Source organism: Rhinopithecus bieti, unplaced genomic scaffold, assembly GCF_001698545.2.
Source record: "Rhinopithecus bieti isolate Rb0 unplaced genomic scaffold, ASM169854v2 scaffold_11508, whole genome shotgun sequence".
NCBI classification, from domain to species: Eukaryota; Metazoa; Chordata; class Mammalia; order Primates; family Cercopithecidae; genus Rhinopithecus; species Rhinopithecus bieti.
The window spans coordinates 588,280-605,493 of record NW_016806932.1 but is presented as its reverse complement, the minus strand read 5'-3'; the positions used below and the strand labels follow the sequence as shown (position 1 = coordinate 605,493).

Genomic DNA, 17,214 nt, shown 5'->3' with positions numbered 1-17,214 from the left:
CTTTAGAGAGATCTTTTAGAAACTATTATTTCTTTGTGAAGACCCATTCATCTGAAGTTCTACAGTTCCTTCAGTTTCACCTCAATTTCTGTTTCTCTGTTAAGTTCAAGCAAAATTTATACTTAATGCTTTCTCACTACAGTAACATGTATGGTATGATTCCGTTTATATGTATACATTTACCTGCCCTCCCTCCTGCCCTTCTCTTCTTTCATTCTTCTATCTTTTCCTTTGAACATATGCAGAAATATGTCTGGAATGATGTTGACCACATATTATGATGTTTATTTCTGGGTGGTGGGATCCTGGATAATTTTTTAAAAATCTTCTTTGTACTTTATTATATTGCCCGGCCTTTAAAATAATAAATATATCATTTTTTCAAAAACAATGAAGTCATTATTCCTTTAAAAAATTAAGAGCAATGTGGCTGAGAAACTTTCCATTTGGAAAAGACAAGACATTGGCCTGATTTTGTAGAGGCCCTTGTTGTTTCTGTCCGATAAGCATTTCCTGGTAAGCAGTGCCCTGTGCTGAGGGTTTGGAAGATAGAGGAGTTGACCCTGTCCATGAGGAGCTTACCAGCATGTCAGGCCTTGCTTCTCAAGTATGTTCCCTGGACCAGCAGCATCAGCATCCTCTGGGAGCCTGTTAGACATGCAGAACCTCGGTCCCGAGACTTACCAAATTAGAATCTGCATTTTTATAAGAACTCCAAGTGCTTTGAATGCACACACGAGGTCTCGAAGCACTGTTCAAAGATGAACTCAAATGCTGGAGGAATGAAAGGGGAACTGAAAGAAGGTATCCTGAGAGTTTAGAGGTCAGAGCAGCTAATTCTGACTTGAGGATCAAGGGAAAATTCCTAGAGTAGTTGGGATTTGGGGGTACATTTTGAAGGTTGACTTTCGTGAGGGATGGAGCACTGTGTTCTTGGCTAAAGGAGGAGCATAAGCCAGAGGTGGGATTTGACGTGGCAGGAGGCATCCTGAGGCTGCAAGCCATAGCACTGAGCAGCGTGTCTGGAAGGGAAGTTAGGGACACATGACAGATGGCCTTCAATGCCACTCCCAGGCATGTGGGTCCATTGTTTAAATAAAGGTGCACCACTGAGAGGTGACTTTCGCTGTCAGTTATGTGAAGGATGAATGGGGAGAGGAGAGCCTGGGACAAAGGAAGCCATTGGGAAGCAGTTGCAGCAGTTCTAGCATAAGGTGAGGGGAGCACGGCACCAGGCATTCAGAATGGAAAGCAGAGATGGAACCCTGCATCGCACTGGTTACCACAGTAGCATGCTGCAGAAGAGGCCAGTCACAGCCACAGCTCCCTGTACTGAACGAAGTCCTCCCAGATGCAGCACTGACAAGTTACAAGGGCTTTTCACATGCAGTGCCTTGAAACTGTGGGGCTTTGAATGTTAAGGGGAGTTTGAAACCATGAGCCTTTACTCTTTTTTTTTTTTTGGTGGAATTTTATTTATTTTCTTTTTTATTTTATTATACTTTAAGTTCTAGGGTACATGTGCATAATGTGCAGGTTTGTTACATATGTATACTTGTGCCATGTTGGTGTGCTGCACCCATCAACTCGTCAGCACCCATCAATTCATTATTTATATCATGTATAACTCCCAATGCACTCCCTCCCCCCTCCCCCCTCCCCATGATAGGCCCCAGTGTGTGATGTTCCCCTTCCCGAGTCCAAGTGATCTCATTGTTCAATTCCCACCTATGAGTGAGAACATGCGGTGTTTGGTTTCCAGAGCCTTTACTCTTAAGCTAAGGGAATTTAAGGTTAACTAAGTTAAGCTAACATGGATAGCGACAAAGCAATATATCTAATTGTGTATATATATATATAGAACTTTAGTAATAACCAATTAGTGATTATTGAAAAAGGTGCCAAGGTGTGTGTGTGTGTGTGTGTGTGTATGTGTGTGTATTTTAGTCTTGTGCCCAAGCCAACACTATTAAGTACCTTGGAGGACTTTCTTAAAATTTTGATCTTACAGACATCCCTTTAAAACCATGTCCTTTAATTTCAAGTGTTTCTGTATAGCTGTTTAAGTAGAGTGTTTAAGTTTAGTAATTAAGAAAAAGTGATAATCTGGCTGGACGCGGTGACTTACACCTGTGATCTCAGCACTTTGGGAGGCCGAGGTTAGGAATTCAAGACCAGCCTGTCCAACATGGTGAAACCCCATTTCTACCAAAAATGCAAAAAAATTTGCCGGGTGTAGTCCCAGCTACTTGGGAGGCTGAGGCAGGAGAATTGCTTGAACCCAAGAGGCAGAGGTTGCAGTAAGCTGAGATCGCACCCCTGCACTCCAGCCTGGGTGACAGAGTGAGACTCCATCACACACAAAAAAAGAAAAGAAAATGTGATAATCTGTCTGGAAACTGTATATCTGGTGCTTTAGGCTATGAAACATGCTGAGGGGACCCTCCCTCTGTTGTCCACCCCTCCGTTGGTATTACCAAATTGCAGTCGAAGTATTGAAGAGACTATAAAGCAGGATCAGCAAACTAAGGCCCATGAGCTAAATCCAGCCCATTACCTGTTTTTGTAAATACAACTGTATTGGAACACAACCACACTCATCATTTACCTATTGTCCATGGCCATCTTCCAGCAAGAGTTGAGTACTTATGACAGAAACTGTGTGGCCACAAAGCCTAAAACATTTACTACCTTGAACCTACACAACTTGAATCTAGTTTCAAAATGAAGTGTCTTTTCTTATGGCAAGGATAAGTTTAGTTCAAAAGTTGCTAAATTTTCTCTTACCCATAAGCATCCTTTACAATTTCCTTGCATGTCGTTTTTTCCAAAGTGGAAATAAATTTATTGACTTTTTAAACATTCCAAATCCTTCTATTTAATCTACTTCTTAATATTTGTTTATTCCTCTAAAGTAGGAATAAACTACAGCCAGCCAGGTCTGGTGGCTCACGCCTGTAATCCCAGCACATTGGGAGGCCAAGGTGGGCCAATCACCTGTGGTTGGAAGTTCGAGACCCACTTGGACAACATGGTGAAGCCCCATCTCTACTAAAAATCCAAAAATTAGCCAGGTGTGGTGGCACATGCCTATAATCCCAACTACTTGGGAGGCTGTGGCAGGAGAATCATTTGAGCCTGGGAGGTAAAGGTTGCAGTGAACAGAGATCACACCACTGCACTACAGCCTGGGCGACAGAGCAAGACTGTCTCAAAACAAATAAACAGACAAACTACAGCCCAGGAGCGAAATCTGGCCATCCATCTGGTTTTTGTTTGTTTGTTTTGTTTTTCTTTTTTACACCCCTTGAGCTAAGAATGGTTTATATACTTTTAAAATCATTACATTTTAATGGTTGCAAATGTAGCCACGTAGTACCTGGATTTTCCCACTTGGCCCACAAAGTATGCAGCATATATTATCTAGCTCTTTAGGGAAAAAGCTTGCTAACCTCTGACTAAAGAACCTTAGTCATAATAATTAGAACAACTGTCAGAATTACAGCACAATCTGAATTTTTTAGTTTTTTTTTTTTTTTTTTTTTTTTTTTTTTTTTTTTTGAGACAGAGTCTCGCTCTCTTGCCCAGGCTAGAGTGCAGTGGTGCAATCTTGGCTCATTGCAACCTCCGCCTCCCAGGCTTAAGCGATTCTCGTGCCTCAGCCTCCCGAGTAGCTGGGATTATAGGTGCACGCCACCACACCAGCTAACTTTTGTATTTTTAGTAGAGATGTGGTTTCGCCATGTTGGCTAGGCTGGTCTTGAACTCCTGACCTCAAATGATTCGCCCACCTCAGCCTCCCAAAGTGCTGTAGTTACAGGCATGAGCCACCATCCCTGGCTGATTTTATAGTATTTTTAAAGAAATATACTTGTATTTCTTTGGGGTGCATGTGGTCCAGAAGTAGATATTTTCCACATGATTGACTCATGGATGGGCAGTGGTAACTCGAGTCAGTCCGTGTATAGCATTGCCATAGCCACAGATGGGTTCTGGCTGTTCAGAGTGAAATGTAGGACCCTCCTCCTCACTGATTACAAGAGAAGACTTTGCTATTGCTCTTAAACATGTAGGCTGAGGAAGAGAGGCCTGGGAATGCTCTACCCATTTTGCTTTCATCAGACCTCTACCCTGGTTACAGCTGGAACTGAGGGAAAGGCAGAGCTAAGAGAATCGTAGAAAGATGCAGCCAAAGATCTGATTGCACCACGCCTAAAACCCACCCTACCTGTCCACATTCGGGTTATGTGAGTCAATAAGTTCCGTTTATTGTTTAAATCCATTAAAATTAGGTTTTTGTTATTTGTTGATTAAGATATCCTAACGAACAAAACAGTGCCGATCTGCCTCTATGAATAATTTCACAGAGGAGCTTTAAGAAATAATTTCTGAAATTATTTTTGGTACACGAAAAATCATTGCAAAAAAATTTAATTACAGTCTTTAATAATATGGAGCAGGAAACTAGGAAGAACAATTTTGCTGGATGACTGAATCAAGATCCAAAAACATCTGATAGGCAGGAATGCTTTGCCAAATGCAGCACTGTGGAATTTAGGAGGAACGAGCAAAGGCCCAACCTGGATGGGAAAATCTGCCTTAGTGCACATGCAGGAAAAGATTAGAGACACCCACCACTGTGATGTGGCCACCAAACCGCTGATGTCATTTTAGGCTGAAGTGTTACTTAGAACATCTCTCTGTCCTCAAGCAATACTACCTTTGGCTGAGTGCTGGGTTCCAGACTTTAAATGGAATCCAGACAAGCAAACACTCACTTCAAGTAACTGAGTATCCTGGAAGAGATTTGAAACGGTATCATGTGAGGAACAGTTGAAGGGACTGGAGGAGTTTGCTGATGACATCAGCGATGACCACAACCATAATAGTAAACATGGATTATTTACTCTGTGCCTGGAACTGTGCCAACCAATTGCACATCCTATCATTTAGTCCTCACAACAGTCTCACACTGGGGGATAGTGTTATTTACCACCCCCTTATACAGATGAGGAAAACAAAACTTACCCAAGGTCACACCGCTGTAAGTGGTTGAACCATGGGATTTAAACCATAGGAGATGACTCTATGTGGGGAATGCAACATCTTTAAATATGTGCAGGATTATCAAGAAGGAAAAGGACAAAGATTTGTTTCATGCAGTTCCAATTAGTAGAACCAAGACCAATGAGTAGAGTTTACAGGAAAACAGATTTCTGTTGAGTACATAAGTCCATCTCTTCTTCCTTTTCTCCTTAACGGAGTGATTTTCTTTTCTTGATGCTTCCCTTCCCCATTCAGTCTTACCATGGGACTTCAGCTCTATGGCTGTGTGGAAACCCTGGTAGGCTTCCCCTGCTATCATATTCCTCCAGGGCTACATTCTGTTCTTTCCTCTGCCTGAAATCCTGCCAACCCTTGATTTGTAGAACCTCTTGAATGTGTTCCTTCTTCTCCAGTTCCACTGTCACCCTCAGATTAGTCCTTGTTCATCCTCTCCAAGTCTCCTAAATACTCCCATCATCGCACACCCCCAAATCCCATCACTTCCTTGTATAAGAACCTATGACAGTTCCTTATTGCCTGTCAAATCAGATTCATTTACTCAACCCATAGTGTGGGGCAACTGTTCCCAATACTTCTCACTGGAAACCTTCTATGACTGTCTTACTTGCCCTGGGCACTTATCCCCTGCCCTCAGTGTCAGGCTGCTTATGCCTGTCTTTATTTTCACTTGTGCTATTCCCCTTCTGGGAGTAGTGTTGTCATTTGCTGGTTTAACTTTTATTATTATTTTAATATTATTATTATTTTTTGAGGCAGAATCTTGCTCTTTCATCCAGGCTGGAGTGAAGTGATGCAATCTTGGCTTATTGCAACTTCCACCCCCCTGGGTTCAAGCGATTCTCCTGCCTCAGCCTCCTGAGTAGCTGGAATTACAGGCACCCGCCACCAGGCCTGGCTAATTTTTGTATTTTTAGTAGAGATGGGGTTTCACCATGTTGGTCAGGCTAGTCTTGAACTCCTGACCTCAAGTGATCCGCCTGCCTCAGCCTCCCAAAGTGCTGGGATTACAGGTGTGAGCCACTGCACCCTGCCTATTATTATTTTTGAGACAGGGTCTCACTCTGTCACCCAAGCTGGAATGCAGTGGCACAATCACAGCTCACTGCAGCCTTGACCTTCTAGGCTCAAGCGATCCTCCTGCCTCAGCTTCCAAAGTGCCTGGGGCTATAGTTGTGTGCCACTATGCTAGATAGTATAAAAAAGTTTTTTAGAGGGAGGTCTTGCCATATTGCCCAGGCTGGTCTTGAGCTCCTTGAACTCCTAGGCGCAAGTGATCATCTCACCTAGGCCTCCCAAAGTGGTGGCATTACAGTCGTGGGCCACCATGCTGGCCAACTTTTACTCTTTAAAGGCCCATTTTGTGGTCCACTTCTCCCACTCACTAATCACTTCCTTCTTAGCACCCTCTAGTTCTTGCAATCTGTTTAATTTCACATTCTAGCACTTTATTAACAACTCTATTGGACTTTTCCATTGAAAAACAGTGGTTCCTTAGTTCCTCAGAGTAGATTTTAAACTTCATCAGGGCAATGCCATGCACATTCTTTAACTCAATAAGATTTGGCTCTGGACTGCTTAGATTAGTGATTATTGACTCATAAGGAAAGAGAAAATTAATCTCAGTTTATTAAGTTCTTCCAACATCAGTCACTGTACTAAGCAGAATCACTGCATTCGATTTAAGATGAGGAAACCAGGCTCAGCACAGTGGCTCACACCCGGCAATCCTAGCACTTTGGGAGGCCAAGATGGGAGGATTGCTTGAGACTAGGAGTTTTAGACGAGCCTGGTCAACATAGCAAGGCCCCCATCTCTGGTTAAAAAATTTTTTTTTTTTTTTTTTTAATGATGAAGAAACCAAAGCCAAGTAATTTGCCCAAGGTCACAGTGCCAATAAAAGTTAGACCCAGGACCCAAACTCAGGCAGCTTGGGTTCAGAGCCTACACATACCCTCCACACCATAAGGATCACATAGAACAGCAGTTAATCCCAGTCCTGTGCTCTTTTTTTTTTTTCTAACATTATTATTATCTTTTTAAAATTATACTTTAAGTTCTGGGATACATGTGCAGAATGTGCAGTTTTGTTACATAGGTATACGCGTGCCATGGTGGTTTCCTGCGCACATCAGCCCATCATCTACATTAGGTATTTCTCCTAATGCTATCCCTCCCCTAGCTCCCCACCCCCCAACAGGCCCCAGTGTGTGATGTTCCCCTCCCTGTGTCCATGTGTTCTCATTGTTCAACGCCCACTTATGAGTGAGAACATGCAGTGTTTGGTTTTCTGTTCTTGTGTTGGTTTGCTGAGGATGATGGTTTCCAGCTTCGTCCATGTCCCTTCAAAGGACGTGAACTCATCCTTTTTTATGGTCGCATTGTATTCCATGGTGTATATGTGTTACATTTTCTTTATCCAGTCTATCATTGATGGACATTTGGGTTGGTTCCATGTTTTTGCTATTGTGAACAGTGCCACAATAAACATACGTATGTACATGTGTCTTTATAGTAGAATGATTTATAATCCTTTGGGTATATGCCCAGTAATGGGATTGCTGGGTCAAATGGTATTTCTGGTTCTAGATCCTTGAGGAATCGCCACACTGTCTTCCACAGTGGTTGAACTAATTTACACTCTCACCAACAGTGTACAAGTGTTCCTAAATTTCTCCACATCCTCTCCAGCATCTGTTGTTTCCTGACTTTTTAATGATTGCCATTCTAACTGGTGTGAGATGATATCGCATTGTAGTTTTGATTTGCATTTCTGTAATGACCAGTGATGATGAGCTTTTTAAAATATATTTGTTGGCCGCATAAATGTCTTCTTTTGAGAAGTGTCTGTTCATATCCTTCACCCATTTTTTGATGAGGTTGTTTGTTTTTTCTTGTAAATTTGTTTAAGTTCTTTGTAGATTCTGGATATTAGCCCTTTGTCAGATGGATAAATTGCAAAAATTTTCTCCCATTCCGTAGGTTGCCTGTTCACTCTGATGTTAGTTTCTTTTGCTATGCAGAAGCTCTTTAGTTTAGTTAGATCCCATTTGTCAATTTTGGCTTTTGTTGCCGTTGCTTTTGGTGTTTTAGTCGTGAAGTCTTTGCCCATGCCTATGTTCTGAACGGTATTGCCTAGGTTTTCTTCTAGGGTTTTTATGGTTTTAGGTCTTAGGTTTACGTCTTTAATCCATCTTGAGTTAATTAGTTCTGTGCTCTTCTTGAGAACTGGGAGACTCAGCACTGCTGAGCTTTTGCATATAAGGACACTTCGTTTTTTCCCCTAGAAGTGGGGATACATACGTGTGGTATTTATGTGGGCAACCTCATCACTGACCATGACCTAGGGAGAGTGGACCATTGACTTTGGAAGCCCGTTAGTTGAAAAGTATCTTGCTTGATTTTAATAGTTGTATAGGGCAGGTGTATATATTGAAAGGAAGGCGTTGTCCCTCGTCTCAAACCTTCTCATTATTTCTAGGAGTCATAAATATGAGAACTTCCTTGGCTCCACACCCTGACAAACTTTTGGTATTTTACTTTTCGCAGGGTTGATTCTTTTCTTTCTGCCTTCTTTGAGAGGTCCCAGTCCCCATAGCCATTTTTGATTGGCTTGGGACATTTGCTATCATGTATTTTTATTATGTACAAATAAAGCAGTTGTTTCCTAATATTAATTAGATCATTTTTGGAAAATTGGCTTCATCTTTTTCCTATTTTATGATTAAAGGATGTGTTAAGTGTTTTTTTTTTGTTTTTTTTTTTTTTTTTTTTTTTTTTTTTTAAAAAAGGTTGGGGGTGGCTGATGGGCGCTGTGGCTCACACCTGTTATCCTAGCACTTTAGGAGGCCGAGGCAGGCAGATCACCTGAGGTTGGGAGTTCAAGACCAGCCTGACCAACATGGAGAAACCCCGTCTCCACTAAAAATACAAAATTTGCCAGGCGTGGTGGCACACGCCTGCAATCCCAGCCACTCAGGAGGCTGAGGCAGGAGAATCCCTTGGACTTGGGAGGTGGAAGTTGGGGTGAGCCAAGATCACGCCATTGCACTCCAGCCTGGGCAACAAGACTGAAACTCTATCTCAAAAAAAAAAAAAAAAAAAAAAATGGGGGGAACATGTTTATGAGGTAAAAAATGGTATTTGGAGAAGCTAATCTTCAGGGCGGTAGGAAAGGCCAAGGGCTAAGCTGCAACACAGCATAGTCACTGGGGGGCTCGCTACACAGGAAGCAGAAGCCACGGGCACATACAGATGTCCACGGGACTATCACATGTATAGGCCTTCTCTGTAAGCTTTTTGGAACAACTATTATATTTGATGGCTAAAAAGAAATTTTGATATAAAACTTGCACTCTTCTTCTCCTGGTGTTTTTTTACTTTGGAATTTTGTGCAGATATTTAAAAGTCAGTACTTCTAAGTGTCAGCTCTGGCTAAAGAGAAGCTGTATCCTTCAGAGATGTTCTCTACATTAAATAAAACTTTTTAAAAACTGGAGCATATAATCCTGCTATTGGCCAGCCACTGCTCTTTTGTTTGGAATACAAAATATTTGTCATCTGGGGACTGTCCAAATTTATTTTCAGTTTTTTAACGTTTAAAATATTTCTAAATATAAATATTTTCAGAGAATATTAATTTAATTTTAAAAATGGAACCAGGGCACATTTTTATGTAGTGGAAAGAGAAGTGAATTTATTATGAGACCTAGGTTCCAAATGTGTCTTTACTGTGTGACCTTGGGCACATCTGGCCAGCTGGAACACAATTTCTTTGTCTGCAGGGTTGAGGGGAGGGAGGAAGAGAGAAAAAGAGACAGAGGTCTTGGCCGGGCGCGGTGGCTCAAGCCTGTAATCCCAGCACTTTGGGAGGCCGAGACGGGCGGATCACGAGGTCAGGAGATCGAGACCATCCTGGCTAACACGGTGAAACCCCGTCTCTACTAAAATACAAAAAAACTAGCCGGGCGAAGTGGCGGGCGCCTGTAGTCCCAGCTACTCGGGAGGCTGAGGCAGGAGAAGGGCGTAAACCCGGGAGGCGGAGCTTGCAGTGAGCTGAGATCCGGCCACTGCACTCCAGCCCCGGCGACAGAGTGAGACTCTGCCCCAAAAAAAAAAAAAAAGAGACAGAGGTCTTTCCCAGCTCCCAAAGGCTAGGCTTTTGTAATCCAAGCATCCCAGAGTTCTTTCTTACTGTAACAGTGACCCCTTGTGGTATATGTCCTTAACCAATTTTGTTTTGATTTGCAAGATAAACTGGATTTTTTATTCTTTCTAGTAACTGTATTTCATGTTGTTAGGCAAATATGACTTGTTTTAAAAAGATAAATCTTACTTGGAAATCAAAAGTAAATTAAAGCAGCATATCGAGGCCAGGGTGGTGGCTCATGCCTATAATCCCAACACTTTGGGAGGCCGAGGCGGGCAGATCACCTGCGGTCAGGAGTTTGAGAACAGCCTGGCCAACATGCCGAAACCCCGACTCTACTAAAAATACAAAAATTATCCGGGCATGGTGGCATGTGCCTGTAATCCCAGCTACTGGGGAGGCTAAGGCAGGTTGCAGTGGGCAGAGATTGCGCCACTGCACTCCAGCCTGAGCAACAGAGCAAGACTTCATCTCATAAAACAAAACAAAACAAAAAAACAGCATATAGAGCACCAAACCCCACCTTATAAACAATTCTCGATGGTTTCTTCAGAAACTGTATATTGGCTGGGTGCAGTGGCTCACTCCTATAATACTAGCATTTTGGGAGGCTGAGGCAGGAGGATCACTTGAGACCCAGAATCACCAGCCTGTACGACATAGTGAGACCCTGTCTCTACAAAATATTTTTTAAAAAGTAACCAGACATGGTGGCATGTGCCTGTAGTCCCAGCTACTCGGGAGCCTGGGGTGGGAGGATCACTTGCTCAAAGGAGTTCGACACTGCAGTGAGCTGTGATCGCAGCACCACTGTACTCTAGCCTGGGTGACAGAGTGAGACCTATCTCAAAATAATAAAGAAGAAACTGTACATAGCAGACTCTTGTCATTTACAAAAATAGAAGTATTTTGACATTTGTGCTGAGTGTTTTATGTATTTCTTTTAGGGATCAGGGGAAGAGACATGCGAGGGCCTCATCACGCCCCAGTAGCTCAGACCTGAGCAGGCTGCAAACCAAAGCAGGTGAGGGATTCCCACACTCCTTCATCTGCAGCATCTCCACTTAAAGGAAAAATGTTTGCACTGAAGATATCTATGTTGGCTCACTGAAAACTTCAGGAAGTTTGTCCAATTTGATCACAAATCAACATTTATTTTATACATTTTATTATATTCATACAATCTTACCATCTTACCACTACCCAACTCTGATGCCTCGAACATCTGTAGATGACAGTCTTTTTTTTTTTTTGAGACAGAGTTTCTTGCTCTGTCGCCCAGGCTGGAGTGCAGTGGCGTGATCTCGGCTCACTGCAAGCTCCACCTCCTGGGTTCACACCATCCTTCTGCCCCAGCCTCCCGAGTAGCTGGGACTGCAGGCACCCGCCACCACGCGTGGCTAAGTTTTTGTATTTTTAGTAGAGATGGGGTTTCACCGTGTTAGCCAGGATGATCTCGATCTCCTGACCTCGTGATCCACCTGCCTCAGCCTCCCAAAATGCTGGAATTACAGGGGTGAGCCACCATGCCCGGCCTAGATGACAGTCTTAATGGTTTTGTAGAAATCATTTTGTAAAAGCATTTGGAAAGTTGCAAAACTTGACATTAACATAGTTCTTGGGTTAAAAACTTGAGTTCAAGGCATTGCTTGACTGGACATGGTGGCTCACACCTACAATCCCAGCACTTTGGAGGCAGGCGGATCACTTGAGGTCAGAAGTTCAAGACCAGCCTGGCCAACATTGTGAAACCCCATCTCTACCAAAAAAAAAAAAATACGAAAATTAGCTAGGCATGGTGTGAGGGAGTGGGGTACCTGTAATCCCAACTACTTGGGAGGCTGAGGCAGGAGAATCACTTGAACCTGGGAGATGGAGTTTGCAGTGAGCCTAGATCACACCACTCCCCCCCAGTCTGGGCAACAGAAGGAGACTTGTCTCAAAAAAAAAAAAAAACAAAAAAAAAAACAAAAAAAAAAACATTGCTCACTTAAATGAAACTATATTAACTTTACTAAGACCGTCCTTTGGGCCTTTAAACTGTTTAATTGAGAAAATATGTAACAATATAAACCACAGTCTAGAAATGATACAAAATGTATTCATGCAATAGAATATAGTTGTTAGAAAAGTGAAATTATGGGCTTTTGTATATTGTAATATTGAGTAAATTCAGTATAAACATAATATGAGATGAAACAAGTTACAAAAGCAAAGACATATATTGTTTGCGGATACACAGCCCTGTGGTAAAGCATGTGAAGTCAAGTGTAAACATAGTAACCAGTGGATTTAGGATGGTGGTAACCCCTAGAGGGAGAGGGAGGAGGAGAGATGCAGGGAGCCACACATCTGTAATGTTTCATTTCTTTAAAATAAGGGAAAGGATAAAAATTTGGCAAAATGTTAATATCTGACCAAACTAGTATGGGGTACACTAGTGTCTGTTATACTCTTCATATATTTTTGTACACATGAGATTTTACAATACTAAATACTAGATTTTAAAAATTGTTATCTTCAAAACTTAGTTTTTTATCAATAAAATGACTTTTGTGCCATTGGGAATTTCTTTACTCAGGAAAATCTTAGATATAGTAATTTTCGAGCCAGCATAGTTGCTAAGGATTTTACATTTACATGCTAAAAACATCAGCCAATCCAAACATTGTGTCAGGTTTTTGTGTCCAGAACTCGAAGCTGTGGTTAACAACTATAACCACTGAGACAGCAAAATCTTCAAAAACATGCTGAGATTTTTGCTTGACTTACCCAATTTCCTGTTGAATCATAATGTTTATATTTAGCAAACTGTGAACCTAGATGAAAGTGCTTTCTAAAATATTAGATTGTTGCCCAAGATTGAGACAACCTTTTTGTTATTTGTGTGTCTGTGTGTATCTTAAAAAGCAGTCATATGAATCCATGCTTCATTTTCTAGAGTAACTCAGGCATTGTGTATAAAATGGAGGCAGGGGGAGGCCCAGGGTGAGTGAAGAGGTAGAAAGGCTGTAGCCAGACACAACTGTGCACTTTGAAATTCCTAGGAGAGGGTTGGAAGGAAACCCTCATACCAGTGACTCAGTAACTTCGGTTCTGAGAAGAAGCCAATCTCAGAAACATTCATAAGGGCCCATGAGGGTTAAATAAATTGTTCTGTGATTTCTGACTCACCCCTCTAATTTAGCTCTTTCTGGGGTGAATAAGTTATCCATTTTATTTGTCCTGAAAAACAGTTGATAGTCATGGTTTCTCATAGAACTTCTGTATTAAGCAGCATATTGCATAGGAGGTAAAAAATGCAGACTTGAACTTATTGGACTCAAAGTCTAGTTTCTAGTAAATTTAAGTGTGTCATAAATATGTGTGGATTAAATAACTCGCCTGACTTATTTTCTGGCTTTCACTTGCCTTGATAAATGTTCATTTTATTTTATTCTTTATATACTTTGGACTTTGAATAGGTTAATTATCCACAAATATGAGAAACTATGTTTTTTGTATTACTTGAATATTTATGTTTAGTTTTAGAATCCACATCCATAAATTATCAAAGTTAAGGCAGATTCATAAAAACAATGATCCAAAAGATTGAGATGGTAGTCTACAAACTATCTGTAGTTCCAAAATCCCTGAGCCTGATGGGAAGTCAGTTAGAGTCTTCATTTTGTTACTGTGAATGTTCATATATTTTGCTACAAGGTGCTGCTGCAGAAGACCCTACGGGGGTGGTTTGTAATGTGCAATGTGTATACTATACTGACTTTCTAAAATCCATATGTTTCTGAATCCCAAACCATATCTGATTCCAAAGGTTTTGGATAAGGGATCGTGAATCTGTACTGATGTGGACTAATTTGTCCTAAAGACAATTCAATTTAGTATTTTATGGTGAAGTCTTGCACTGGGTTAGATAGATTATCTGAAACCTTGCTATTAAGGCTATTTACTGCACTGCAAATGTTTAATAATAGCTTTGTTGACAACCTCTTTCTATTTACTTTTGCTGCTTGGGTGATCTTGGATGCCCTGTGTGGGTCAGCTGCTCTTGGCAGTGGGAAGAGTTGATAAAAGGCAAGCCTGGACTTGCTGCAACCGGGAGTGGCCATTTCTAGCATGTAGTATAACAGGGGAAGGCCTCTGTGTTGGGCGGGATAGGTAGATTGTACAGCATCCCTGCTTCTCCTGGGTGACATCAGCACCATTTGATGGTGTGAGTGTTCAGAATTCAAATACATCTCTGAATTCAAATGAGTTTTTTAATACATGCCATTATGTGTTATCTATGGATTTCTCTGCTATTTGTACAGATAATCATCAAGGGGCTTTATTGGATTTCTTGATGCAGAGAATTTTATTTTAATCCATATTAATATTAAAAAATATTAATATGGATATGTACTAAGGTATTACACACATTTAATATGTGTTGTATATATTTTCTCTTCAAAAATAATAAGAATGCATTAGAGGCATTGGAAAATACAGAAGAGCACAAATAAATTAATAATCCTAATCCCAATATTTAGAGATAACTATTGTTACCCCATTTTACAGAAGAGAGGTGAAGCAATTTGCCCATAGTCAAGCAGCTAGTAGGTGGCAGAGCTAGGATTCAAACTCAGGTGGTGACTCCAAACCTGTGCTATTAACAGGCCTCCTGCTCAACTTGTCTGTCCTTTGTTTAAAGTAACCTGAAAATATATGGGCCATATACCCTTTTGCTCCTCTCTCTGTGTCTGTCTCTTTGTCTTTCTCTGCCTCTTGTCTCTCTCTCTTCCAACCTCTCACCTTCTGATTGTTCCTGATTTTTAACTCTTTATGTGACATTTTTAGGGTCCAGGCACCTTCTGTGTGTACACTTAATTGGTACCAGGTCCACCCTGCCCCTAGAGGGCGTGGACTCCCTGACTTGATGTAGACCAAGTGCCAGATAAAGGATTTAAAGAGTGGTCTTCAGAGAAGGGAGACTGAGGAATACATCTCCAGCACTGTTGAGTAATGCCTCAGCACAGCAATGCCACCTCCAGCTACAGTCAGTGTTTTAGATCTTGAGATACTGCCTGTGTGAAATATAATCATAATTTGCAATTTCTAATATGAGTTAGATTTCCCCCCAATGTTACCCTTTAGTTGGCTAGTTTGCTGCAAGTCAGCATAGCTTTGAGGTTAAGTGCAGAGGCTGGGGCGCTATATGACACTGGGCAGATAACTTAATACACCTGGGCTCCACTTTCTTCACCTGCAAAATGGGGATTGTTTGGGAACCTCCTCATAGTGTTACTGCAAAAATGAAATGGAGGCCTCCTGCATCTAGAGTACACACAGTCAATGGTTGCTGTTCCCTGCAACCCATATTCACAGGCAGCATCTACTCTTGATGGCTTGTTAGTATCATACAGGTATGAGATACTGCAGGGGTGATTACCTGTTTGTGTGCTTGTTTAATCAGGGAAATGAAATTAATTATATACTGTATATTGCTAAAGGCTTGGCACTGAGCTCAGAGCTTTACCTATACCATGTATTTTAATTCTCATACCCTCGAAGGCAAATATTCTGTTTTGCTAATGAGGAAACAGAGACTCAGAAAGGATAAGAAACTGGACCCCAGTCACTCACCATGTCCTTAATGGAGTTGGGATTTGAATTGAGATTTGTCAGCCCCCAAGGCCCCGGCTTTTCTGCTGCACCACACAAAATCATTTGGCATTAATGCTACTGGCCCCATGTTAGTGTGGACATTTTATTTCTATAGAAAAGAAAGTCATTTTAGGTCTCCCTTTTAGAAAATTTTTCATTATGCATTTTCAAAATCCTTATTCTTTACATATCTATAGTTATTTATTCTACATTACAGAGGGATACATTTAAGTAAAAATGAACTCAGAACTGTTTGCCTTACTGACAGTCATCAGTATTTACAAAGCTGACTACTTTATGAAGTGACCAGATCATATTTTAAAGTTCTGACTGTTTTACGTTATCCAGTCTGAGTTTAATTTGGGGTAATTTGATCAGAAGACCTGTAGTTCTAATGAGAAATAGTCAGGCTTGGGGAGCAAAGGGTAATTTAATTCTCTAGTTTATTAATTGTAGTGATGAATAGTAAAGGCTTTTGACTGTGCTTCATGACAACTCCTTTTCATAACTTTTCTCCTGTTCTGGATTTCTTTTGCAGTCCCAAAAGCTGACCTGCAAGAAAAGGACGCAGAAATAGAAGTAGACGAAGTCTTTTGGAATACAAGGATTGTACCAATTTTGCGTGAATTAGAAAAGGGTAAACAAAACAAAACAAAATCTGTTTTGTTTTTTTTAAAACAATACCTGTAGTTATTTATGTGTTCCCCATTGCCCTGATATTTTTAGTAAGTTTTCACTATCATTTCTGTGAACATGTTCAAAAACAAATGAAGTCATCTATTTATTTACCCTGTGTGTATTAAATAATACATGCACACATAATTTTTAGTAAGATTATGCTTTAAATGCACTAAGCCAATTTCTAAAATTTCCTTTGTAATATAAATTAATTATCATTTCCTCTGCCCAAGGAAATGCTGGTTTAACCTCTCTCAGGTGGCTGTTCACACTCAAGAAAGTAAAAGATTAAAACAGATTTCAGGCTTGGAAGCTGAGTCTCATAAACTGGCGTCCTTGACAGGTGTGCCCGTGGTTACCTTGGTCCAACTGGTATATGTCCTACTCTCTTGGAGGGAGCACATCTGTCAGGAATGCCACCCATAGCATGGGAAATGGCCTGGGATGTGTCTCCCACCCTTGCACTCTGAACTGCCCCAGAAGTGAAGGCCCACGATCGATGGGTCCCTGCAAGGGGAGGGAAAGCGTGTCATGGGATGGCCCTCCACTTTCTCCCTCTTTGCAGCTCCTCAAGGATTCTCTTTCTGAAGTTGAACCAGGCTCCTCTGGAGCAGTGGTCATAGCCCTAGGGTGAGCCCAGTGCCTGGCACACAGTGCACAGTAAGCCTTTGCTAGGAGTT

General features: G+C 41.3%; 1 protein-coding gene across 10 annotated transcripts in view; it reads left to right on the top strand.

Moving 5' to 3' along the window:
- ARMC2 (armadillo repeat containing 2) overlaps positions 1-17,214 on the top strand; it is a 129,534-nt gene that overhangs the window by 37,575 nt on the left and 74,745 nt on the right. For all 10 annotated transcript variants that reach the window (XM_017878742.1, XM_017878735.1, XM_017878738.1 and 7 more), the window contains 2 exons: positions 11,161-11,237; positions 16,395-16,493. In XM_017878742.1, the coding sequence (XP_017734231.1) occupies positions 11,161-11,237; positions 16,395-16,493 (176 nt within the window). The remainder of the gene's footprint in view (positions 1-11,160; positions 11,238-16,394; positions 16,494-17,214) is intronic.